The following is a 27,782-nucleotide window of genomic DNA, read 5'->3' as shown; positions in this document are numbered from 1 at the left end:
AGACCTCTGGTGTTGTGGCCTTCTGTCTGCTGTGGGATGGGAGATACAGTTTGGTCTAAGCACACAGTTTAAGGTAGAGATCTTTTTTCATACTGGTTATACCTTTTCTCTGACACAAACACCAGAATGGTCCATTCAAATATACTGGGGACAAGATGATTGAAATTGGTTTGGGACTGGGCACTGAGGTGGCAGTGAAGAAAAATTTGGTGTGAAGGTAGTGTACTTGGCAAACACGCTGAACAAGAAATTGTGACAGGAAGTGACTGCAGAGAAACTCTTGCTAGATAAAGGGTTGTTTCCCTCATGAAGGAAGTTGGAGATTGAAACTGGTGGGGGCACGGGTTTTGTGTTGAAACTTGCAAACTGAACAAGGAAACTCAAGTGGGAAAAAAGTTTGAAGGCAAGGCAGAGAAGTGAGCAGTTACAGTGGTATTCAAAATTGCAAGCAAAGAAACTACATTGCAGTAGGAGAAATCTGTGGTTTGGAAATTAACTGGAATGTCAGGGGGGGATCAGTGCTATGGATGTGTGAGTGGGGATTGAGAATTTGGGGCAAAGCAAGCTGGTCTCACCCTCACGTGCTATTCCACCTTGTCAGATGTTACAAGGGATGAAGTTTGCTTTTGATTATCTGCAAGTATGAAGATAAAATTCTGTTATGAGTAGCAGCAGCAAAACTTAGAAATCGGCAAAATCAGATTTGGAATTTTATCTTCTTTGTTGTGTATTTGTTTTCAGCTACTACATTTTAAATTACTTAATTACTTGCTATTTTTCTATCAGCCTCCTTAAAGTACATGGTGTTCTGCTCTGGAAATGTAACTTGCAGTATGGTGGAGAGGACAATTGTAGGATGCCTTTTTTGTGATTACAAAAATTTGTGACAATTGAAGCAGAACATTGCTAGAAGAAAAATGTTAGTCTGGTAATTTAAATTGAACTGCTCAGAAATTGCCTTTAATTGCATGTTTTTGCATTTTCTGAGTGCCCAGACTTTGGATGCTAGGATCAGCTTTGTGAAAGAGCTGAATACTTAGATCCACAAATGAAGTCAATCAGAACAGCATGAGCAACTGAGAAATCATGGTCTCCCAAATGTGGCATCTAGAACTCCTTCAACAACACTTATCTCTAGGTTTCTCTCCCCCATATGGGAGATCAGTAGAATATTCACTGATTTCCTGTGGTGTTAACAAAATTAATTATGATTGTGAAGGACTTGGATACTATTGTGATAAGCACAATACATAAAACTCAAGAAGAAACTATTAGTGGTGTGTTTTAAACAAGGATTTTGGTACACCAATCCATGGGTTACACACTAAACAATGTAAAAGAAAATACAGTCCCCAGTCGCTGCTTGTTAAGTGGGTGCTGTTCCTTCTGTGCACATCAGGTATCTGCTATGGGGAAAAATAATGTTTGTTTGTGTAATTGAAGGCAGTAGGTGTGTGAGGTTGTAGATCAGTGCTACACACATCCTTAGTTGTAGCTTTTTCTAACCTTTATGTGCTTGACTTTTTGGCTGCAATAATTTTCTCTTAATGTAGCTTTTGAATGTAATATTGAATGCCTACAGTCTTTGTAAATAAAGTACATGCACATAGGGACTGTGCTGGATGCATCAATGCCATTTACTATCCAGGTTTTGAAAAATGTAGATGTAGAGGAAACCAGAAGTGCTGGAATGATAACTAATTACTTGTGTGACCTAATACTCTTCCCTTTGAATAGTAGTCCGTGGATAAATTTATTATGTATTATTTAAATAAATAAATTTAAATAATTAATTAAAATTATTAAAAAAATAAATTTAAATGTATTATGTTAGTGAGATTGAGGAATTTTACCTAAGTACTTGGGGAAGTTGCTCTTGTACCTTCTTCTCCCTCATACTTGTTTCATGAATATGCAAATTGTCATGTCCCTATTGTTATTTTACTCAGCTACTTTGGAAATTGGCTTATTCCATTCTTGGAATTCAGTTTACATTCTTTTGACAGTGCTGCTTTCAGTGTTTATATTTCATATTTTATGAGGTACCTTGCAAGCTGTTTTTCGTGGTTAAGGATATCTTCATATATATAAAAAAAGTAATATATTACTTTTGGATATCCACATGAAGTGTTGAGCCTTCTGTTCCTGGATGAGGAACAGACTCACAGGCTGAGCTACATTCTTAGTTTTGTGGTCAGGCAGGATGCCCTGCTTTGAGTTGAGATTTTTCTTAATATGAAGTAGGAAGGGAGCACTAGTGAGCCTGGCTGAGCCTGCCATGGCAGAGGCAGCTAGTTGTTATGATTATGAAATTATTTTTTGTAAGCTTCAGGATTCCCTGCACCAACCACACTGTTCTAGAAAGCAGAGCCATGCAAATCTTGCCTCTCTGTGTTGTGGGGCATCTTTCTTTCCTATGTGTTTTTCTGCAATGAAGGTTGTTGTTAATAACAGGAGAGGCCACACCAAGTTCTCCTGCTAGTGTTACTGTGTGTTCTTGTTCCCCTGATTCAGACAACATTCAGGAGTATCCTGTAGAGTCACAGTAAAGGTTTAACTCTTCTTTGTCTGGAGTGCAGTCCATCTCTGCTTCTTCCCCATGAGATAGAATTTTGGTAAGTGTATCTTAAAAATCCTTTTAAGGTTTGAAGTAGCTTTTGTTCCACAAAACTAGATTCAAACTCAGCTCAGGACCTAAAGGGGACTACCCTTTGTGTCCCTGACAGTTTTCTGCACCTGCAGAAAACTTATCTTTCTGTGAAGGCCTATCTTGTTGATGACTGCTTCCACCAGGAAAATGAAATGATGGTGTGCGAGGCCCATTTTCAGTTGTTTCTTTAGAGCTTAACAATAAAAGCTTACAACTTCTTTCTCCACTTTGTTACTTTGCTTTCCAGACAGGATTTGCCTTTATCATATATTAAGTTTCTTCTTTGAGCTCTTTCCAAATTTTATTGTAGTCAGAGAATCAGACTTTGGGTCCTGTCTCTCCCCTGCGACTGTTAAACCTATGAAACCTTTCCACTTCCAGCATGAAGAACTTGATCTTTAATTTTTTAATGACTGTAAGAACCTGTCAGATGATCTTGATAATGCAAAAGAAAGACAGGATGTTGCCCAGTGAACCCACAGATCTAGTTTGAGATGTGAAACGGGGCATTGTGGAGCAAGTGTCCTACTGTTACAGCCAGGCATAACAATAAGTAACCTAAGAGCTCAGGCATACTGCAGGAGAAGGCCCCAGAGAATCATAGGGATAACTGAGTTTGAAAAGGACCTTTAAAAGCCATCTGGACCAACCTTCTAGTCACAGTGGCCAACTTGAAAGCTGGAGCCAGCTCTGAAGTTAGATCAGGTTGCTTGGGGTGTAGGAAGTCAGGTTTTGAATATCTCCAAGGATGAAGCTTCCACAGCCTCTCGGGGCAGTGTGTCATGAAGTTAGACCACCCTCACAGAGTGGGTGGTCCAGATATGTGGTCACAGTGTGTCAGCATGCTGTATCAGTTGCTGGGCTCTCGTCTAGCTCGATGCACTCCAAAGCAGAGCTGCATGCATGTGATCTACTCCTTTGTGTGGGGCACAAACCCTTCTCATATTCACAGTCCTTTTAAAGGAGCCTTTATCCATTCACCACAGTACCTCAGGCATGCAAACTATCCAGCTGCCAATTGAGGAGAGATTATGGATTGAAGTCCTGGTGTGGTGTAAGTGCAGGTAGAAAGAGCTTAATACTGACTGGAGATCTTTGAGATGTGCATGTTCATATCCTGCTTCCTTTTGTTTTTCTGTCAATCTTCCCAGGATCATTCTGGCCTAAGACTGAAATGGTTCTTTATACACCCCTCCTTACATGCTTGGGACTAAAGGTGAGGATGCTTTGAGTTCAGTGGTGCAGGCAGGAAGGCTACTGTACATGTAAACTGCATGTCTTACTGCTTGTAGTTGTTAGTCCTGCTCAAACAACTTTGGCAGCTGGACCTTTGTAGAAGTTTTGCTGCAAATTTTTCGTAACCTGAGAGAGTGAAAGCCACTGGAGAATGTGTTCCCTGCATTGGTCAGGAGGATAGGAATTGGAGAAACAGAAATCAGTCTGATTGGTTTGTTGTTAGAAAATTGGAGGCTGGGCTAGCATGGTAAATGCACAAAGGAGAATACCCACCTCACTACAGAGAATTCCAGTCTCAAAACAGCACTATCTGGACAATTTAAATTGTTCAGATCCTTGCTGCCCTTGATGTGATCCAGATTTCTCTGTTGCAGTTGACACCTGGATTCATCAGATCCCACAGTGAGCTTGTTCAGCTTGCAACACCTGCAGAAAGTGGATTTCACAAAAGAACAGAAGAGTTTCCTGCTGGTGTAGGAAGCTTACCAGCTCACCAGTGTGTCTGTGTATGAGTGATAGGGAGTGGGTGGTACTACATGCCACTGTAGGATTGCATGGAGCTGGAGAGTAAAACTGTTGGCAGCAACAGGATTTAAGTCACAATTGTCTTAGAACCAAAACCTTATGTGAGTGCCTTCTCCTACACAAGAGTTGCTAAATGGGTGCTCATTTCTTCTCCTTTCTTCCTTAGGTCTTCCAAGGTTCATAGCATGCTCTTAGACCTTTTCCTTTCAGAGTTTTTAAGCTTTTTAAGTTGTTAGAGGCAAAGTCTAGGAATGAATTTAAATTGCAATTCGGTAACTTAAGAGCAGATCAAGAATGGCATTCAGTAATGAAATTCCATGATTATGTTGCTGTAAAATGGAAAAACTTGACGAAAAATATAATCTGCAGATATTTAAAGGCGATTCTTCATGTAATCTGTGGAAGAGATAAATGAACTAAGCAGACTTATACCTGAAGTGGTTGTTTCTCTTCTCTGCCGTTGACTTCTTTGTGATGTGAACTGTAACCCTTTAGTGATTTTTATTTCTTTGTAAGTTGGGTGGGTGATTATTTCAGAAAAGACTAGAGCTTTGTATCTTGTAGTGTAGACTAAATGTTTATAAAGATACTTACCAGCTTGTAGGGATTGGAAAGCACAGAATTACCCTTCCAGCCTAGAGATTAGCGGTAAATTGGAGGATCTCTTAAATGTGTTGCCTTCAAAGGTCAAAACAAGCTGACAGTAGGGAGGATATCCCTTCTACTTGCTTTAGTGGTGACTGTGAGTACAGTACTACCCCTACATGATTTTTTTTTTTTTTTTTATTTGACTGGACTGATTGGAAGGACTGTGGAATAATGAGGAACATTTTCTTTCAAGAAGAAAGTTGTAGATTGTATGGAGTTTTAATTAAGGAGCATACTAAGTAAGTATCTTAATTAGTTAGCATGTTTTTGTGACTAGGTGGAAGCTTCTGCATCCAGATCAGGTTCAAAATAATACTGTGGTGTTACATCTGTATTTTCATTACAGAATGGGCATGGAGCATGTGTACAGCTATTGCAGTGTAGTTTTAACCCTCTAAAGCCAGAAAGAGGAGACAAGCTCAGTGAGCTTACAGAGATGTGGGAAATACAGAATTCTTCCTTCTCTAGCTTTGATTTTGTATGGTTTTATGTTAATGTCCGTAAAAACAAAGAAATTTTGGGTTATAGCTTTTGGTCTAGAACAACTTTTTTAGGGGACTGAAAGTGTTCATGTAGGAAAATACTGTACTCATGATAGCACTTGAAACTGATGTATACTATATATCCAAGTACAAGTTTTTCTCTGACACATTAAAAAACCCCCAGACTCTCCCATTTGACAGGAATTGATATTATCTTTGCAAGCTTTAGAGTCAGTTTTAATGCAAGTTTTTTCCCAAAATACCACAGGTAAATTCCTTCCTTTAAGAAGGATGCATTTGTTTCCAAAAATAAGTGCTTCCAATTCATAAATTTAATGCTAGGAAGGCTTGAGACTGCAGTGACAAAACAGTAAACTGAGGGGATCTTTCCAGTCCCCAGAATTCAGACTCAGCTAAATTTAGAAAAAATTGGAAAGGAGAGAGAGTTGAATAGAATTTATTAAAAGTTTCTGACAATGTAGACGTTCTTCTGGGTATCTTTTCTGTAATGGGAGACAGACAGGAAGGATCTGTGTCTTCGTTACAAGTTGGAAACTCGTGTTGGATGCTTCTCCGCTTTGCCTTAGGTAAACAAATGTAAGAAGGTATTGTTTGGTGGCAGAGAGATGAGGTGCGTTATGTTAGGCAATTTAAAAGTATTTAGTAGGCTTTGATATTACAGGAAAAAGATTAGGTTCATCTCAGATGGGAGGAGAACCCATTATGGGTTGCTTGAAATCTTCCTTGGCATTTCTTTCTGTTTTTGGCAAGACCTTTCCAATCACCCTTTTTTTTTTTTTTCAGGTGTATCCTTAACATTTTTTTTATTCACCTGCTATTCAGAATGAGCAGAAACAGCACATGTAAAACATGGGAAAGACTGACTGAGTGTTAAGAGTGGAGTTAGTTTAACAGTAAGGTTAGTTTACATATATTTAGCAGTTTTAGATTAATGGTTAGACTTGATTTTAAAGGGTTTTTACAGCCTTAAGGATTTTATGGTTCTCTTCTTGTTCTGTAACACTGAAAATAGGATGGGATTATTTAGTGTTTATGACTTTCTGCATTTGAGTTGGGGAGGCGATTCCGGAATTTTTTATTTCTAAGGCTCTTAGTGTTGGTAAGCCCTGGATAGACTTGTGACTTGACCTGCCACAGGTGGGTCCTCTCCCAGTTGAGGATGCTTTAGTCTTCTAAAGCACAGTCACTCATGCCTATGTGACCCAGGAATGTTCTAAGATCACCTTGTGGAACGATTGTACAAAAATCCTAATGAGATACAAGAGGCCTCACCTAAACCACATAGAAACAAAAATATCATGTCTGGATTATAAACAGATGTCTGCTTTTAAAGTGTGGTCTGTGCTGAGCAGTGGGTTTAGGTAAAGGTTTCATCATAAAACCTTGCTAAATATACAGCTTCTGCTTTCCAAAATATTTTTTTTTTCAGAATACAGTGGCACAGTAGTCTTGTAGAGAGATAAGTATTGTCTCTGTGCTGTGTGATTTCCTTGGCACTGCTGAGCTATGGAAGTGTATTTTGGTGGGAAAGTCTGGTTAAGTTTTTCTGGAGAAGGAGGATGAGGGCATATTAAGCATATAGGGTTGGATGTTAACAGTTGTTAATTTGGTTTGAAAAAAACTAGTGAGCAGGATAGGAAGGGAGAGAATATGAACTTAAACCACGCAGCACAGAACTATTGTAGAAGTCTGTTTCTGTGGACAGTAGAGTAAAAAAATGGCTTGGTAATAATAGATACCAAAGGGGCTTTTACATGGCAGGGAAATTTTGGAGGAATTGTGACAACTTAATGTTCAGACTAATAAACTGTAGCTGTCAGGTGATGAGTGATACAGAGAAAATTCCTGTGCGACTTCAAAGGAGAAGTTCAGTTCAGTGTTAATAAATTGGTAGTTCTCTAAAATTTCAGTGCTTAGCTGCCTTTCAGAGGTTAAGTTCTGGTTCAAATAAAATTGCATTTAAAGTGTGATACTTTATCTAACATACAGCTGCCACAAGCAGCCGCTTCTCAGAAGAGGAATTTAACTTCAGTGACTGCCTCTATCTTTGGGAAAACCCCCAGGAATTGCCAATTGCTCCAAAATACTTCTATATTTCAATGGAGTTATGTTTTTCAAACACGGTTTGAAAAAAGAAGTTGGAAAAAGATCATGTTTATCACCCAATTTCTGGGAATTTTATGTTGTTTATAGTTAGATAATAAGATAGATACATAAAAATAAATCAATACAGCAGCATGCTTTTGAGGTATAGAGTGGTATTTCATTAATGTTGATTCTACTTCTGTTAATTATTCCTAAATTCCGACACAGTCTAGGGAGAATGTATATGGACTTTTGAAAATTTTAGAGATTTAGTTGTGGTTGAATTTAGTGAGGGAATGTATAAGTTGTTATTGCAGTAATCTGCAATTAAAGTTTGGGATATCTCCCTTCTGAGCTTTAAGCTTGCTCTAACGTGGCAATTAGGGTGAAACACATTTAATTTCCTGCAAGTAAACTGTAAGTAATTATTAAACACTTTATAATGATTTAATGCAAATATTATGCAGTGTCTTATGGGTGACAGATATGGGGAGGACAAATGAACCAGAAATAGGAATGCACTGATTTGAGAGCAGGAATGAGTCCAGGCTTGTAGAAAAATTCAGTGATGTCTGTGAGAACAACTGATGAATTGTGGAGAGCAAGTAGCAGGATGTAATATCATCGAAATACGAGGAAAGGTTTGTGTGATAGAAGGCTTGCCTGTTTCTCCCAGCTGACTGAGTTGAATTCATTATAGCCTGCTTGCTGAGTGACTGTTCACTTGGGAAACGTTAGCAGCTCCATGGATGGGTGGATGAATAAATTTGTATAACAAAGTTCTGAGAGCTGGAGACTTTCAGGGTAGCATCCAGATCTCTGAGGAAAGATCTGGGTAATATATCTAGAAGTTCCCAGACCCTGCTAGCTCCTGTTGGGAATGTGGTGGGAGCTGGTCAAATTTATTCTCGGGTGATTACAGTTCATAATGCAAAAATTCCTTTTGTACTTTTTCTGAATACGGTAATGATTGGTGTATAATATTATGGGTGTACCATGTTCCATTTTGGAGATTTCTGTCTTGCAGTGGAAGAACAAAGACAGCTGGAACTGAGAGAAAGAATAGGTCTTGTTCAAGAGCAGGGTTTACATTTGTTTTTATTGTGTGATATTCAAACATTATAGAACCAAAGAATACCCAAATATTTTATGATAACCTAAAAAATAGTTCCTCAGGCACTGGTAAAATGGTTGTTATATTATGAGAAAGTTCACAGTATTGCATAAGCTTGAAATCTCCCTTTCCTTGCTTATAGTATTGGTACTTCAAAGGACTGTATAGCTGTCTCTTTGCTGTGTCTGTATGTCATGGGCATCCACTAAAAAAGTCAACAATGGATCAGCTAGTTATTTGTCAAGGTATTTCTGTATGATCTGGGTGTCTGCCTTCTGTGTGTTTGTGAGGTCAGTTCATTGTCCACAGGCATCAGTGAGTGTAACCTGCTATTACTGTTTTGGGATCAGGATGGGTCTATAAGTGCAAAGAAAAGAGGGTTCATCTCATCTCAGTGTGCAGTTTTGTGTGCCACACTGTGAAAAAGGTCACTTGATTTGTTCAGCCTGGAGAGATGGAGGCTGAGGGAAGAACTTGAGTGGTCTGTAGCTTCCTCATGAGGGGAAGCAGAGGGGCAGGCACCGATCTCTCCTCTGTGGTGATCAATGACAGGACTCAAGGGAATGGCCTGAAGCTGTGTCAGGTGAGGTTTAGGTTGGATATCAGGAAAAGGTCCTTCACCTAGAGGACAGTTGGGCACTGGAACAGGCTCCCCAGGAAAGTGGTCACAGCACCAAGCCTGACAGTTCAAGAAATGTTTGGACAGTGCTCTTGAGTACATGGTGTGGTTATTGGGACTGTTCTGTGCAGTGCTAGGAGTTGGACACGATGAGCCTTGTGGGTCTCTTTCAACTTAGCACAGTCTATGATTTAAAAAAAAAAAAAAAGATTATATCTTAACCACTGAGCAACATCTCCATAGTCTTGTTTTCCCTTATTCCTCTTTGCATTCTTGAATCAGTTCTTTGGAAAAAAATTACCCGTACGCATTAGTATCTTTTGTGTTACTGCTTTCAGCATATCAGAGTGAATACATATTATTTTACCAGCCTACTTGGCAATAATGACCATTAACCTGATTGTTAACTGATGGATCTCAGATGGAATGCTGAATGCATGCTTGTTTCAAAATGGCAGAATCTGCCTCTCCTTTTTACTGTAATAAAGCTGCTTCTGTTTGCAGCACTGTGTTGCTGGGAGACTGCAGCTAATTTTTATGATGCATGTCAGTAGTAGTGATTCAGATTATATATTTCATTGAGTAGCTCTTCTTTTTGTTTGTAAACTGCCTTCTATAAGGGAAGAGAAATTTTGTTCTGGGGGGAGCAGTATCCAGGCCAGACAGTATGACTGAATCTGAAACAAAAGCTCAGACTGTTCTCTCGATAACATCGCTGTACTTCCAAAGTCTCTTCAGGGGGGATGGTGGCCTGGCTAAATGTACACCAGTCTGATAGTCAAGTCTAACACAGGTATTCAGGAGAGTTCCAGGTGAGACAAACACATCTCCTCAAACTGCTGTTTTTCTTTTTCAGACTCCATGGTGCAAAACTTCAGCGTGTGGCCTGACTTTAAAGCAAAACAACAAAATAGGCTGAGAGATTATGAACTGGAAAACTGTGTCGTTTTGGTTCACAGCACAGATAACGGTGGCAATTTTGGAGCTGTGTAGAAAATGCAGTCCTTTTAAAAATGATTGTTGCACAGCTTGCATGTGGATCAGGACATGCATGCAATTACATTGGCAAAAAGTGGGTGTAATTGGGCATGCACCTAAATGGAAAAATACATGTGTAAGGTGGAATCTGACTAATAAGTAAAAAAAAAATTTTGCTTGCTGAATCTGTCCTCCTTTTCTGGCTAAAGGAGATGGTAGTCCATTTTGTGATGTTCACAGTCTGCTTAGGTTTGTAGCAGTGTCTTGTTTTTAATCTTGCTTGAGATGCCTCTCTAAAATGGGGGGTGTGTGTCTGTCTGAAGCCTGCTTGCTTAAACACGCGAGTCATGTCAGCTGCAATGCGGCAGTGCTTGGTGCTAATGAGGTGAGCAGCCAGAGCACCCGTCTGCTTATGTTTGCTCATCTCTGTGCAATTATGGCTGTGGGGATTGGAAAAAGGGATTTGTATTGGATGTGGCTCTGTTTTGGCCTTTCCGGAGTGTGGTTCTGTGTTCTCCTGAGGACCGGGCAGCACATTTCAACTTCCATTTTGGGAATTAGGTGGTTGATTCATTATATTTAATGCAAGCTCTAAAATACGTCGTGGCTGAGAGAAGAGAAGAAAAAACGGAAGTACAGAGAGGGGAAACACCCCTTCTTCTCTCCCCCCTCCCTCCCTCCCTCCCTCCCTCCCAATTCCCCCCAATTAATTCTAATGCACCTTGAAATGAAATACTTAGCCTGGCAGTGGGTGCATTCATGTAGAGTAGATACAGGTCTGTATAACATAACATCTTTGGAGCACAGTAATCAGGTAATAAAATTTGGTTAGATCTCACTCGTTACAGGTTGGCCTTTGGTAGGCACAAGATGCAGATGCACTGTGATTTCTCCTCTCACTTTTTGTTTGTTTGTTTGTTTGTTTGTTTGTTTGTTTTTAAAAAAACCAAACAAAAAAGGTACTGGCAGCAGTGTGAGCTGAGTATTTTTTGCTGAAGTCGTAAAATTTTGCTTTGAACATAAGATAAATAAAGTGAATATCAAACCTTGTTTGTCTTTTCCCATCCTCAGATGCCAGACTGTCTCCATTGAGCTTGATGCCTTCCTGTCCAATCCTGTTGTATTCCTATTTCTGCGGCTTGTCTTTCAGTGTTTCTTTTTCAGAGAGTTAGCCTGTAAAACTATAGGTTGTGATTAAGTAATATATTGATCTTGGTGGCAAAACTGGCTTTCCTTCTAGTTCCTGCCTTTGTCACAGGGTGTTTCCCTGTTAGCTGATAAAGTTATTTCTGAGTGCTTAATTTAATATAAATCAGATTGTAAATACACTGCAGGTTTTTTGTGTTTTTTTTAAGTCTTGTATCTAGTCTCTGTTACTTTGGCAATATTTTGTGTAATGTGGTACCACAAACAAAGGGATCAATACAGCTGGGCCTGGGAAAGGTATGAACTGCATCCTGTAGGCAAGAACCAGCAGTGGGAAGCAGAAACCTCCTGAGCTGTTGATACAGCTGATGTGAGTGTAGTGTGCAGCTAACACCCGTAGAAAGGATGGAGTGTCAACCTATAAAGAAATGCCCTTCACCCTGGGAAGGAGCCCAAGACTGTGTGCCCTAATTAAGTCTGGTTTTTGCTTGGTCCTAGTTTTGAGTGAGTTGAGAGTGACATGAATGAAACAGCACAGCTGACAAGATGCGTGCTAGGGAGAGCTATGCTGTTTTAACACTCGCTGTTGAAGTCTGGTATCTCTGTGAACACAGATAGTGCAGTATTTCTGTGCCTGTTTACCTTCTCCTGGAGACCTTATGACTTAAGACTGGGATGTTTTTCTCTCTTCCTTCTGCAGGTCTTCGGGTGAAAGGGGAGCTCATCACTGCTTACCCCCAAGTGGTGGTTGTGCGTGTGCCGACACCTTGGGTCCAGAGTGACAGCGACATCACAGTCCTTCGCCACCTAGAGAAGATGGGCTGTCGGTTGATGAATCGTCCTCAAGCCATCCTCAACTGTGTCAACAAGTTCTGGACATTTCAAGAACTTGCTGGCCATGGTGTGCCTCTCCCAGACACTTTCTCGTATGGTAAGGCTGTTGGATCAAAAGGGTAGTATAGTTGCCTAGAAGCTTACACTTTTGCAGTGCAAAAGATGTAGGTTTTGGAAATCCATAGAAATTTAAGTAGCATGAAGCCAGGTCCAGAGCTTAGTGTTGAGTAACCAAAAAGGAAATTAAAGTCAAGGCACTCAGATTCTGGTTTTATCATTGTTGATCAGCTTTTGATGCTTTGAAAAGGGTACTTGAACTGTATGTCAGCTTTCCAAGCAACTGACTTCGGCTGTTAGTGCTATAATACTTTCTGTTCTTTTCCAATTGTCCAAAACAACAGACAAGAGCTTGGGGTACTAAATGTCATAAGTACTACAGAAAAGAAAACGAAACTTTGGTACAACCTGAAAGTAAATTAAACTCCTATATGAATAAAAGTGTCTGCAAATACATTAATTTTTGTGAAGGGACAAAAGTAGCAAAAAGTACAAGCCCTTGTGTTCATGTTTTACAATCGTTTGGGCTTTGTTTCCCACCAAAAAGTTAATTATCGTTTATTATTTCCTCTGGAATCTCTGGTATCTCTGGTTCCTGACAGAGTGCTAGATTAGAGGAACCATTTGTCTGAGCTACCCTGATGCTATTTCTGCTTTTAATTACAATCTATTAAAGAACTGCAGATGCCTCTCAACCTTCTGTTCCTTCTGGGAATACCAGTGCTTTCCTCTCCTTTGTGTGATTGCATCAATGGCTTTTGTAATGGCAACTTGACAAAATGAGAAAAAAAATTGACAAAACCATTGCTTTCTATCAATTACTATTCCCATCAATTACCATGAAAACACATTTGAGAAGAAACTTACCCTTTCTTGTACATGTAGTTGCTCTTACTTATTGAGAAAGGAATGAGTTTTTAATTTTTGGGGGGAAGAGGAGACCATGAATGATGCTTAATAATCGCAGAACATACCTATTTGATTGTAACACCCTCCCACTTCTGTTAGTGCCTGCCTCTGGAATTTCACAGAAGCATGACTTTCTTTTCTTTTTTTCTTTTTTCCTTTTTGTTTTTTTAAACCACAACTATGAAGTTATCAGTGAGAACTGACTTTGCCACGTAAAGCAGGGTGTGCTGATGACATGTTACTCCATGACATGCATTAAACACCATGGCAGGGTCATGATGGCTGCTGCTGACTTTGGGACTTTTGTGTCTTGGCTTCACTTCTTCACTTTACTGCACAATGTGTTAGAGGGGGCTTGTTCCTTTGTCTGCTGACTTCTCTCTTCTGTATTTCTTGTGCTGTGGTCAGCCTTCTTTGAATTGAGCTCAAGGAATGTTGAAGTATTGACCATAACTGTGCAAATGGCCATTAAAAGCTACTCACTAAGGTCCTCACAGATGCAATGGATTAAAAGGTTGAAGTACTACTTCAGGATATAGGGAGAAAGAGATTCAGGAGACTTAAGCCTTCAGAAGGGGGGAGGTGGACTGTCCAAGGTTTGGGTTGTTGCTGCCCTGTGGCTATTGCCTTGTCATTGTTTTCTGTTGCTTTCCTGGTTAGTAGTTTGGATGGAACTGTTACTAGTGTTATGTGTCTGCTATTTTCCTGTTAGACATTTGAAAAGATGGGAGTTGATAAAGCAAAAGGGATAAACTGGAACAAGATGGTAGAATTGAGGCATTCAGATTTGGAGGATTAGATTGAGCCTATTGGGATAGTGATCAAGAGGCATCAGTCAACTTGTGTCTTCATTTCCAGAGGAAGTAGGTCTTAGTATCCCACATGTCACAAACACCTTCAAAGTCTGATCATGCTCCATGACCAAGTTCCTCCTAACTGATAATTTTTTCTGCATTATCTAAGCTGTAAGGGTGGGAAGAATGTATGGCAATTACATCCCAAATTTGGCCACAGCAGACTGGTGGCACATAATGTTGTTGGTTTTCTTTTTGCCAGGTGGTCATGAGAATTTTTCCAAAATGATTGATGAGGCGGAAGTGCTGGAGTTCCCTATGGTGGTGAAGAACACGCGGGGTCATCGAGGTGGGTGTGAGGTCAGGAGTGAGGAGTATTCTGAGCAGCACTCCAAGATTTTGTCTCATCAAGGAATGATAGTTAAGAAGACCTGTTAGGTGTTGGACTTTTTTCCAGCACGTCTAAATTCTACACCCTTGAATGCTGAATGTTGAATAGACTGCAGCACTGGGAAGCAGTTTTAGTAGAACCCAGTCTTGCAAAGGCGGGGGGAAAGGATTCAAAATTATGGTGCATTGGTGACTTCTATGAGGAAAACTTTGAACTGGAATAATGGGAAATCTGGCCTTCGTGAAGTCGAAAGAAGCCAACGTGGATTTTAGGGATGTTTTTAAATAGGCCTAGGAAATGAAATTTCAGTTCATTCAGTGACTTTTTCCTACTCAACTTGGTCTATAATTAGGATTTTGATTTAAATAAAATCTTATGTATTGTTTGTAAAACTCTGTTTTTCAGAAAAATACTTCTGACAATGTCAGTAGTGTTACAACAGTTTCAGATAAAATTGCTCTGTTATTAGTCTTTTGTTTTAAGTGTTGAATATAAAACAAACACCAGCTTGATTTAGTGTTAGGTAGTGGTTACTAAAGGAAACCATATTTAAATCAATTTCAGGGATTATTTACTCAGGAAGTTGCTCTGTTTTTAATATACTTTAAAGCAAATTAATAAATATTAGATCTATAAAGAGACTAAAAATGAAGTTAAAGCACAAAACCAGAAGTTACTTCAAACAAAATCATAACTAGAGGACACTGTTTCTTCTTTCTTTCTGTCCATCAATTTGCTCTCACTCTCTGCTGCTCTGATGCTTCTCTTCAGCTGGCATGAGTGGTTCTGTAGCCATATAGTAAATGGATTCAGGAACTGATCTTGTATGGATCTTGATGGGTTATCTTTACTCAGATTAATTCCTTACATAACTTAGCCCTTACTTGCACAAATGCCTGTGTTGATGTAATGGCAGAGAGCAAAACGCTGGGGCTGAGGAAGACAAGACCTGCTGCTGTTGGCAGCAATACCTGTTAGTGTGGTTTTAAAGTGTGGGTGCAGCTCTAAAGCCAAGGTGGAGTCTGATATTGCAGCAAGGTGAATTTGACAGCTGTGGAATATCTGAGACAGAGGATTTGACTTAACCCTGCCTCTTGTGAAGATCTACTAGATAATTTCAGAGTTTCAGCTATTGGTTTTCTTCTCCCTATTTTAGCCAGGATTCCGGTAAATCTGTTTACAAGTTTTGCTTTAGAGCACTTTAAAGTCCAGGCATTTTAATGCAAATTTATGCAAAGTACATATCTTTTCATATTAAGAGAGCTGGGGAAACTTTTTCAAATTATTTGAAGATCAGCCAAATAAGTGGGCAAACATGGTCATGGGTACTGGCTGATGGATGAATAAATGTTATACTCTTCTAGGCCAGTTTTCTGTGCAGTTTGCTGCTCCAGCAAATGGGCCAGACCTGGTTTTGCCAAGCTGTCATGCTGCTGCGTAATTCGCAAGATCTAAGGAGTTCCTCTTCAAGGCATCATTCTTCCTATTCCATTTCAGGAATACAGTAGGATTATTAATTGCCTGTAGAAGAGATAAAGTTTGCTATGGGAGAAAGGACATGAAGGCTTTTTACTTGTGAATTTTAAGCTTACATTCTCATGTCTCTGTAATGAGAAATTCCATGTTCCTAAGCAGTGTTCTGTGTTTTGGAGACCTTAAATCTTGTCTAAACAGAGGCTGCTCTAGTTGGGCATAGGAGCACTTGGTGGAATTCTTTATACATTATTTAGCCTAGTTCTGCTACTGCTGCATTTCTGTTCTCTTACTTAAGGAGGGGCAGTTTATCAATTTATGTTTGTACTCTGTTAACACCATAACAGAATTGAATGACAGTTTTTCTACAAATGAATGTGTGCAGCCTTATTGCAAAACATAAATCTAATATGACATAGAGCCCTTAAGACAGGGAAAAAGAAGTTGGGAAATGTAAATAAAGATGGAAAGGGATGCAGTCTAGTGAGACTGGAAATTGGATAGAAAGTAGTAGAGTCTGTTTCAGGGATGACTTTAACAAGCATGAATACAACTGGAAAAGAACAAAAAAGTCTTCAGTGCGCTCTAAAAATGAAAGGGAATGGAATTACTTACTTCAGATTAAGAAATTCAAGTCCTAGAGATGTTTGCTTACAGAAAAGCTAGTGATTTGTCAGGAGGGGTTTTTTTCAGTTGTAGGATAATCAATTCATTTTATGTCATGTGGAATCTTCTGCTAAAGTATCTTGGATACTGTGGAGTGAAATGTTCTCCTCTGAATGTAGGAATGTTGTTCCACTGCAAACCCCATTCTGTAGTTGTGATCCCTTTTAAGTATTGAGAAGAGCAGCTCTCAGAAACTTCCTGACAGAGAAGTGGGTGGTTCTGCAGTGGCACACTAGATGCCCAGTATTTAACAGTTTCATGTTGTTGATTCCTGTGTCAAAGCTGTAGGCTGTGGGTCCTGTCCTCTTGGAAGAGCAAAGTTGTTATTAATTATGTGTTGGCTGCTCTTTAAGTATTTCTTCCTTTTTTTTCTCTCACTAAGGACTTGTACCAAAAGAAGCTGAAACTGCAAGACCACCTCCTTTATCTAAAGCTTTTTCCTTTTTCCTTCTTTCTTTTTCTTTTTTTTTAACTCATGTCAACTCAGCTCTGTCAGTACTTGAACATTTAAAAGCGTTGAATCAGTGGAACACTGTTGTCCATGAAGAATTTGTAAATGGATATAAGCTACAGATGGGGCCTCTGAGAATGGGCCGTGTGCTGGTCAGAGGTTTTACTTTCATGTGCTGAATCATTGATGCAGCTCAGATGGGTAGCTGCTTTCAACATCCCGATGTTGTTTCCTCCATACAGGTAAAGCTGTGTTCCTGGCACGAGACAAGCACCATTTGGCAGACCTAAGCCATTTGATCCGTCACGATGCCCCTTACTTATTTCAAAAGTACGTTAAGGAGTCCCATGGCAAGGATGTGCGCGTCATCGTAGTGGGAGGCCGCGTGGTGGGCACCATGCTCCGCTGCTCGACAGATGGGAGGATGCAGAGTAACTGCTCACTTGGTAGGAAAAGCATTGCTCATAGTTTTGATCAGAATATTTCAACCCAGTTGAAAAATCACAAAGCTGACTGAAATAAGCTGCAGGTGTTATTTTGTGTTAATCGTGCTTGCTGCTGGGGGTTTAAAGGGGAAGCATGAGAATAAGGATTAAGTAAGAAGCATGTTGAGCAAACACAGAAGGAGACACGATCTTTGCTCAAAGTGTTTGATAGATGGGTTGGTGACAAGCAGAGGAAAGTTCTAGAACACAAATGGAGCAACAGATGTGGTAATGGCAGTTTGATGCTAATGCCGTATTATCATTAGTTTCATCCTGTTGAGAGGAACAGAATATGAAGGAAGACAGAAAGCAACACTTGAAGGAGGTGGAGGGGTCAGTCCGCTGGCAAGAGAGTAGGAGAAAATGTTAAGTGAAGAAACTGTTGAAGGCAATACACAGTTGGATTGCACTGTGCATTTTCTGTGCTGCCTTAAGTCTGTCAGGTTCCTCCCTGCTACCTCTTCCCCCAAAGACCATATCTGGGAAAAAGAGAAGGTTGTATGCATTGATTGTAGCATACTCAGAACTGAGATTCTGCAGAGCTGTGGGGGTTTCTGAGGGTAAAAGGAGGAAGGACACTTGAGGGTATCTGGTTGAAACTGTACTGAACCTGAGTATGGATGGGATTAAATGTGTTCATATGTAGTGCAGTTTTGGTTAGTCAAAATGCCTGAGAGATTTTAGTTACTAGTTCATGCAGAGGAAATATAGCCTGGAAGATTTTTTCCCTTATTTTTTTTTCTTTTTATTGTTTGGGTTATTTTTATATCTAAATATTGTGATAGATAAAGCTTGAGCCAGTTAATGCTTAGGTGATGGACTGTGAACATGTCTAGCTGAGGTTCAGACACAAATGTTGCCTAATTCTTGCTTTAGAGACAGTAACCTGTGACAGCAAGTTGAGAGGGATGTGAAAGATGATAATGTCTTAATCCCCATCCCCCTCAATTATATCTACAGTTCGAGTTGTAGTCTTACAAGAGCTCTAAGTTTAATTTTGCTGAAATATTTCTTGTGATCACTTAAAAACATGTAAGGAAGGCCTCTACTTTAGAAGGAACAAGGGTGGGTTGTTAATTCATTTTTTTAATATCCTGAAATCATAAAAATCTGTATTTTTTCTTGACTAAAAAGTCGTCACTTAACTTGTTTTTTAACTTGTTTTTAAACAAGTCATAATCTTGACCTGCCAAAGGCAGGTCAGAATCTTTCAAAATCCTAGTGTGGCATCATGTTCATTAGTAGTCACCGTGGAAAGGAGGTCACTTTCTAAGTCATCAGCAGTGTGCTTGCAGGCTTGCTTTGGAGCTTCCCAACCGAAAAGCACTGCCCGGTTGAGAAGGATTTCAGTCACCTGTGACCTGAGTGCAGACAGCAAGTTCTTTTCACTTTTTCCAGGTGGTGTAGGAATGATGTGCTCGCTGAGTGAACAAGGCAAGCAGTTGGCAGTCCAAGTGTCAAACATCCTGGGGATGGATGTGTGCGGCATTGACCTGCTGATGAAGGACGACGGCTCATTCTACGTCTGCGAGGCCAATGCAAATGTAGGTTTCATTGCCTTTGACAAGGCTTGTAATTTAGATGTAGCTGGTATCATAGCGGACTATGCCGCTTCCCTGCTGGCCCCCGGCCGCTTGACGCGGCGCATGTCCTTGCTCTCCGTGGTGTCCACGGCCAGCGAGACTAGTGAGCCAGAGCTGGGCCCTCCAGCTGGGGCCGCTGTCGACAACATGAGTGCTAGCTCCAGCTCTGTCGACAGCGACCCTGAGACCACGGAGAGAGAGTTGCTCACCAAGCTCCCGGGGGCTCTCTTCAACATGAACCAGCTATTAGCCAATGAGATCAAGCTCCTTGTGGAGTGATGCCACGTGTAAATAGGTGACCGACAGAACTCTCTCTTGTAAATTTTTTTTTTAAACCAACTTGCAATGCTGTTTATCAGAGACACTCAGAGGAATGAGGAAAGGAGGGTGGGTGTGTCAGTCAAGAGAGCAAAAGTAAAAAAAAGGCACACGTGCTGTGATTGCTGTCCCTACTCATTTGCGGAACATTAAATTGTGTTCATTCTTCATCAGTTTTACAGTGGAGATGCTCAGTTGATAACCAGGCGGCGATTTTATTTGGATGCTGCTTTGGTCCCCAGATAGATTGCAGTTCATGTGTCTTCACAGGCAAGCATTGAAGCATTGATTCACACTTGAAGATTTTCAGAAAGTTGTCTGGCAGTTCTCCAGAAACTTCTGTGAATTACTGCACCAGTTGAGTCTCTTCTACCTCTGTAAGGCTTGATCCTGTAAATTGCTGAGTGCCTCAAATTCTTTATGTGAGTTGAAGGTGTTAAATACCAAGTATTTCAAAATTCCTGGACACATACTGTTCCTGCTCTTGTAGGTGGGAGCTGTAAGTTCAGGATCCTTTTAAAGTCATCACTTTCTGACCTTGCAGGATACGGCCTTTCAAATGATGAGGCTGAGTGAAGTGTCAGTTGACTTAATGTGAACTTTCTGTAAAAATCTGTAAATTGTACCATCTTGGTATTAAGTGGCAGCTTTGTGTCTAAATTTCTTTATAAAGTTTTTAAAGGAGGGTACTTCTGTTTTTTCTCATTTCAAATCCTGATTTTGGAAGGTATATAGGGGAATTGGTCATACTATATTTGTGGGCAGAAGTGGCACGTTTTTAACTATTTTTTACATGGTTGGAGGAGATAAACAGCACTGTAATGTTTGGTATACAAAATGATGTTTAATCTAATGTGAAAAAGAATTACACTAGTTTAAAACAAACGTGCATCGACTTGTATTTGTTAGTGTTTTAGTCTTTCTGAGAGAGATCTGCAATGTTAATGTTCCTTTTTCTTTAATACATGCTAGTCCAACACTCCCTTCTCTATGCCTGCATCTTTAACAGTGGCCAAAGTGAAAACACCGCAGACTGTTTGTTAAGAAAACACTGAGTTATAGCCTGTACATTGGTGGGGGGGGGTTGTTTGTTTGTTTTTATTTTTTGCTTTTTTTCTTTTTGGAGGGAGGAATGTGGTAAGGTTTGGAGGAGGGAAGAGCTGGTTAAAAGTGATTAGTCATCCAGAGGAACTTTAGAATAAAGCTGCAGTTCATACAATACTTACCAGGCTTACTTTTTCCCCACTGAACGTAAAAAAAGCGATGTTGGCATAAATCCAAAGAGTATAACTGGGGAGAAATATTCAGTTCTTAGCTTTGGAAAACGTGGCAGATTTGAAAAAGAAAAAAAAAAAGAAAAAAAAGGAAAAAAAAAAAAAAAGAGAGCTCAGCCAGAGTTTAAAAAAAGAAAAGTAAACAAACTGTAGGTCCACAAACAATTAAGGGATTGATCCTCGACCCTTATATGTGTGTGGTGTGAGTGCACACACTCATGTGTGTTTGTGTGTGCATAATTGTTTTGCTTTATTTTTTTGAGGGTGTTGGCTGTTTAGCTCCTAATTTTTTTCCAGACTTCCTGATTTTCCTTAATCCTTCTGGCTGTGCATTTTCTCATTAGCCTTGAGCTGGTTTGGAAAACAGATAACCAAAACAGATACTGAGTCCATTTTTCAGTCCCTGTCTTCCTCCTCCTTCTCCTTCTCCCTTTTCATTCCCCTCTTATTCTTGGGGTTCATAAAGCCCTGGAACTATATATATATATAAATATATATATAAAGCTAAGCCTCTTTTTTAAAAACAAAAAGTAAAACGTTTACAATTGAAAAATCATCTTGTGAAAATAGGTTTGTTTGGAGGGGGGTTGTGTGTGTGCAATGCTGCTGTTTTCTGGATACTTTAATGGAGCATGTCCCATGTACCCTCTGAGGTTCTGCACTGCCCACCTCTGTGGCCCTTCCTCACCTCTCTGCTGCTCTGCTGTTTTACCTTCACTTGGACCTTAAACACAACTCACGGACACTATGCAGAGAGTCTTCAAGAGGCAATAAACAGAACAGTATTAACCTACTTTATGGAGGTTTGATCATGCTTCTTTGTACAGTTTGGTTTTTTTTTTTATTATTATTTTAAAAGGAATGTAATAAAATGGCTTTTTTTTTTTTTTTTTTTTTTTTTTGTAGAATTAAATATTATTATTAAAATCAAGTGAAAGGTTGACTGTTGATGTTAAGCAGGAGGGTGGACCAGCTGGTCCAGCAAAAAAAGGGATCTTCAGCAGTAAAGGTATTTTCAAATCCTTCTTACTGAGCCTTCAAGTGCAGAGGTTACACCTGAAGAATATAAAGGTCTTCAACTTCCTTGAAGAGTTACAGAACAACAAAACATGAAAGTAACCTAATTCTCTAGTCACTGAGCAGTAAATTGTCTCTTCAAAGAGCTCTACTTCCCTTGCTTGTTTATCCAAGGGGAATTTGGGGTGGAGGGTGGGGTTTTTTTTGTTGTCGTTGTTGTTCGTTTTTGTTTTTTCTTTTTTTTGTCTATTCATTTTTACTGGTAGGTGCCTGCATTCTTTAGAGGCTGATAGGATCAATCCTTCCCTTTCTAGCTGTGGCATACACATGTGGAATAACAGCAGGGAGTAAACATGTGCTAGTTGGTATACTTGGGGGCCTTTGTGTTTCTATCACAGGAAACATCTTTTAGAGGAAAGAGCTGTTAACTGAATATTCTGGATTGTTTTTTTGAGTCCTCATCGTATCTTGTAGCTTACAGGAACCGTACATTTCTAGCACCCTTTCACAGTGTCTAGGTTACACCTCACAGTTGTAAAATTTGTGAAGCAAACATAAGATTTTTTAAAAAAGAGCAGGTGGGTTGAGAGATTTGCAGTTTGACTTTCTTCTGATAAGTTGCTCTTCAGGTTGGTGCTTCCATTACTAGTTTGGAAATAAGTGTATGCATAGTGGTCACAGAGGGAGACAGGATTTGAGATGTCATGTACATGTGTTTGGACACTGGGTATTGATGCTGCATGAAAACCTTGCTTGAGGGTTCATTTGTACAAATGGGCACACTTGTCTCATGTATTTACTCTCTACTTACCCATTGCTCTTGAAATAGTGATGTGCAAAGAATGGCCTGGGGGTGCAAGGAACACCAGCAAAGCTAGCCCATGGTAACCAGTGTTTCCCATTGAAGGTGAACTTCACAGATGTCAGCTTTATACACTTTACTTTCTTCAGTTCTGTGTGCTGAAAATCACATGCTAAACTTTCATACAGTTGCACTAACACTACCTCCATATGTGGGTTTGGAAGCATGTGCTGAAAAAATGGTCAACATAGTGGTGGATTACAGTAGTGCCAATACAGCTGATGGTGATACAACTATTTTTGTATATTTTAATGTTTGAAAGAGCCAGTTAGAAACTCTTGTTTGCAAGAATAAGTTTCTTAAACTACATCTGATGAAATTTTGTTCTTTGTAACACTGCAGATTTTCTTCTGTTCAACTTACTGTGTTTGTAATTGATGTCTTGCTGTCAATGTATGGATTGTATCTTAATCCTTGTATTAATTGCTCTGATGTGTTTTATAAAGTCTTTCTTGTAATGTTACAACGCCTTATCTGTAAAACAGTGTCAATGCTTGATGTTTACACTGACTGTTACATTTTTTTGTTCTGAATCAATCTCGAAGCCTTTTCTTCCACTTGGTGTGCTGTATTTGCCATGTGATATTTACTCAGGAAATAACCTCTGGAACATCGGGGTGTGTCAGACACAAAGAAGATGCTTCTTCAGCTGTTACACCGGGCTACAAAATCCAACAAATGAAACCAGTGACGCTTGCTAAATTCCCTCATTGCAAAAAACTGTCAGTTAAATACAGAAGGGACCATAAGGGCTTAGAGAGACTTTGAAAACAGATTGTACAGTATCTTTCTCATGGCTCACTCTTTTTGAGAAGGTTTATGAGCTTTATGGCTGGTGTGAGACACACGACCCACTCCTGTTCTCTCTATGGAATAGTAGGTGCTCGGACAGGTAACTTCTGTTGCTAATGTCTTTTTTAATTTTTAATTTTTTCACTGTTCTAGGAATTGTTTTAAACTGAACACTGCAGGATTTATAACAAGGTGTTTGCTGCATTTTCCTTGGTTTTATTTCTTTAAATCTTTCTTAACCTTGAGGGTGACTTTTGGAGCATTCTGATGGTGGATCTGCTGTTGGAAGTCTCCAAGCCTCTCATGTTTCTAATTTGAGTTGAAAAGCTTTTGTTTTGTTTATTTGTTTAAAACAATGACACAAATCAGCTGCGCACATTTCGGGTGGGATTTGTTGTTGCGCTGTTTTGGGTGACTTATTCTCCCTTTTTTTACAGAAATGTGTTCTAACAGTTCACACTTTGTTACTGTTCTTTGCAAAACTTTTCAGGAACCAAAAAAGTCAAACAATCCAGAGAAAACCCCTTCTCCCCTTTCCGATGGCAAGAGTGAGAACTTATGAAAAATCCTTGCGAATGTTCCTTCCTAAACTTTTCCCCCCAGTAATGCAAGCGGGTAAAATGGTAAACGCAGCAGTTTGGTGGCATCCAAAACCGACCTGTTGTCAGGTAAATTGACACTTTTCTGCTCTTACTCTAACCTTCATAAGTTTGCTAACTTGTCTGCCTTCCTTTCTTCCCATCAGTTCATTTTGGTGATACTTGTTGAATGATTTCTTTAACCGGATTTAGAGAAAAGCCTACTTTACTTGCTTATTTCCCCTCCTCATACTTGTTGACTTTTAAGAAAACTCTCATTGTGCTTTGCTTTACTCAGGTGAGACGAAAGTGAGTCCCCCATGCAACTGTATGAGGGATAGTTTTGTAATAGATTAATTTCACTTCCTCTTTATCAGTTCTAGATAGCTTGTCTTCAAGTGTACTATTTTAGCTTAGATTTTTTGAAAGATACGTTGATATTTGCTAAGTGAACATAAAATATAACTGCAGAAGTAAGTAGTTGACAGGAATGAAAAACTAGCACTAAGAATGTTAATTCTATTAAAATTCAATAGAGCAGGATCCTGTAAAGAGGACAGATGGACGAATATGTGTGCTGCAGAAAAAGGCTGTTGAGCTGATGATTTCTCTTTGTGGAGAATGGGGTGACACGTTTTATCTTGCCCTTACTGCTGTATTGAAGCTCTTGTACATTTTATCCTTCTCTGGTAACTCTCTCCCTTAATCTCAAACAATCAAAAAGTGCTGGGTGCTAAATATTTTTTTACTTAATTTAAGGAGGAGAATCTTATATTTTACTCAGAGGTAAAATATCAGACAATTGGAATACCATTTCAAGTTGAAGAATATTGGCCTACAAACAGGCTTCCAAGATTCCTGATGCAGTATTATATTTCCCATGACATCTGTAAAGAATTAGCACTTGTTTCAGATTATTTTTCTGTGTACATTAATTACTCCTCTATACCATCATAAAACAGTCTATTTTTCATAGTCTCAGTTTATATTTTCCTGAAGGAAAGCAAACTTACCAGCAATATAATAAATTGCAGCTTCAAATTAATGTGGGAGGGAATAATTTTAGAGCCAAATTTTGCTCTCAATTACATTTAGCTAAACCTGGAATCACTCTGTGGAAGTCAGTGGAGTGATATCCGATTTCACTGGTATAACTGAGTGTATAATTTGTGTCTTTAATTTTACTTGCAAGGCAATTTTACAAACCTGTTAAACTTACGTTTCCAATGCTTTTTCCTTTCAGACCCACCCACTTCTTGCGTCTCAGCATTGGGCAGGCCTATTCCTTTATTTGTGTATATTTTTGTGCATCAGCTGCTATAGGACACGGGTGTAACACTTTCAGGCATGTGGTTGGGTGTCTTTTTGGGGTTTGTAATAATGTCTAAAAATAAGAATTTCTTTTCCTCAGATTTATTAATTAAATCATGTTGGAACACAGTTTTGCATCTCTAACCTGATTCTAGATACACATTATGTGAAGATTTTCTTGAAAGAAATACAGTACTAGTTCTTTGCAGAGTCTGCAGTTGATCTTTGTTGGGGAGAGTTGACCAAAACTTACTGCATTCTGCAATAGTTAATGTTTTAATATCTAATGTAGCTTGAAAGATGGTTTTACAGATCATACTCCTTCCTCTTTATGGAATGGCTTTCAAAGCCTTGTTATTGATCTTGGTGTGCCCAGTGCTTTGCCTAGTGTATGGGGAAATGGAGAACTTGAATAGGCCATGACTTCTTAGACAAGAGATGATGATTATGTCCATGCTGAACAAGAACTTCTTCTATATGCCCTTCTGCTGCAACAGAATAATAAAACTGGTAGGTGGCAGCAGCAGAAGACACTCATGACTGTGACCTGAGAAACCTCCAGTACTGGGAGAAATGGATTGCAAAATACTAACTGGAGTAAGGGGAATGGAGAAGAGAGGCAGAGTCCCTGAACTGTCCCTTTGAATGGTGAGTCTGATTTACAGAATTCTGACCATCAAAAGACTGTAATACAAGAGGCACATTGATCTATCTCAGTTGGTGTTTGGTTACCTGATGTCCTAATTCTCATCTTTGATTCAACATTTTAGTTTCCCCTCTACCTTTACAAGGCACAGTACTTGTCTTAAAAAATTAAATTTTGCTAAAATTGCCACATATTTAGAGGACTGGAAGATAAGGCTGAAAGGAATTTATCTAGCCCAGTCATTCTCTGCTCCACAGAAGTCTGGTCATATTTGTGCCATTGATGAAATGTTTATTGTAACCTAGTTTAAAAACCAAGGAATACATGAGGAAGATTCTGCAATCCTATGGAATTTCATTTTATGGAGGTAAAAAACATCCTTAGTGTAAGCCAGTGATCAGCTTCATAGGCTGAGAGCCCAACTGCTTTTTTTTGCTACTTAAGAGCAACACATATATAAATATATATATATGTGTGTGTACCATGATAATGAAGAACGTTGTTATTTATGGGGATTTCCTAAATCTCAAGGTAGCAAGAAAAGGTTTGGATCCCCAACAATTAAAATTCTTTTTGGAAGTGGGAAGTACAAATTATATAATGTTTCTGAGTTAGTTAAGGGTTGGTAATTTCAGCCACCTCTTCAGTTCTAAATGGCTTTAAAACTTCTTTGATTGCACATTCCTGTCAGAGAAAACATTTTGAGCATGCACCCTAATAAATAGTTTTTGCAAGTTACATATGTGTATTACTACATTGTAGTAATTACTACATTACATACATTGTAAAACTTACATGAACCCAAGAAGTTAAAAAAGGATGAGATAAAGATTAAATGAAAACTTAATTTTTATTTACTTTACTCTATTTATTAATGGTGAAAAAACCATTTTCGCCCTGCAGCCTTACAGATTATCTTGCAAAGCTCCCTGGGGAATGTGAGCTCCTGTTTGGAGGCCACTGATGTAGACACCATAAATATTTACTGTTGCAGATGCCATCAGGATGTTCCACCATAACAAAACCTCTATGCTAAGTAATTCTCCTACTAGAGATTAAAACGCTGACTCTCTAGTAGAATGACTGCTCCTTCTGAAAAGAAAATGAGAGGAGAGAACAGCACTAGAAGCACTAACGAACTGCCCAACATAGGAGAAGTTTGAATCTGGATCAGCTGGAAATATGGAGAAACATGCCCAAGTGGATTGGGAAAAAGGAATTGTGACAGAATATATACTAATATGCAGAATATAGCAGTAGCTTTCGTATTTTCATAAATGTTTCTACTTAATTTACACCTAAGTATTAGTTGATAAATTCTAAATTCTGTTTTCTCTTGATACCTGGGGTATTCACACTAAAATCAGGAACAGCACTTATATACAGGAACGAAGCTGGATCTGAATTTTGATATCCAGGCAACTAATAGTCTCCAGTGCACATCAGTTACCACTTAGGACCATGGACAACTGGTTTGCTTTTCTCATTAGCTTCTTAGTTATCATACAGCCTTTGAAAGTATTCTGTGGATCACAGGCTGGAAATCCCAGAACTGAATTTTTGCAGAGTGAAACAAGATTGCATGTGCAAAGTGGAAAATATTTTGGATAGAGAATTGATTAGAATCTTGTTGAATATAATAATGAGCAAAGTCTTTATGTGAGACATAGCTCATAGAGAAAGGGTTTTAAATCCAGTCAGGCTGGAGATGTGATGAAGAGAAATAATTCCTGATGTTAGAGGCAAAGGAGTCTGAAGCCTATGTCAGTCTGTCACCAGAGATAAAATGAGGCAGGAAAACAGCTTCTGCTGATCTTGAGCATTCCCAGCTGGTGCT

At 39.2% G+C, this 27,782-nt stretch overlaps 1 protein-coding gene across 2 annotated transcripts in view; it reads left to right on the top strand.

Annotated features, from left to right (window-relative positions):
* The window catches only part of RIMKLB (ribosomal modification protein rimK like family member B), a 40,353-nt gene extending 17,406 nt beyond the window's left edge, over positions 1–22,947 (top strand). For both annotated transcript variants that reach the window (XM_083885000.1, XM_083884999.1), the window contains exons 3-6: positions 12,205–12,435; positions 14,361–14,447; positions 17,322–17,525; positions 18,963–22,947. In XM_083885000.1, the coding sequence (XP_083741126.1) occupies positions 12,205–12,435; positions 14,361–14,447; positions 17,322–17,525; positions 18,963–19,426 (986 nt within the window). In that variant the 3' untranslated portion in view covers positions 19,427–22,947. The remainder of the gene's footprint in view (positions 1–12,204; positions 12,436–14,360; positions 14,448–17,321; positions 17,526–18,962) is intronic.
* Positions 22,948–27,782: the final 4,835 nt, after the last annotated feature.

The sequence above is a fragment of the Zosterops lateralis genome (genome assembly GCF_965231275.1).
Source record: "Zosterops lateralis genome assembly, chromosome: 2".
NCBI lineage: Eukaryota > Metazoa > Chordata > Aves > Passeriformes > Zosteropidae > Zosterops > Zosterops lateralis.
Note: the sequence above shows the minus strand (reverse complement) of the source record. Positions and strands in the feature narration are given on the sequence as shown.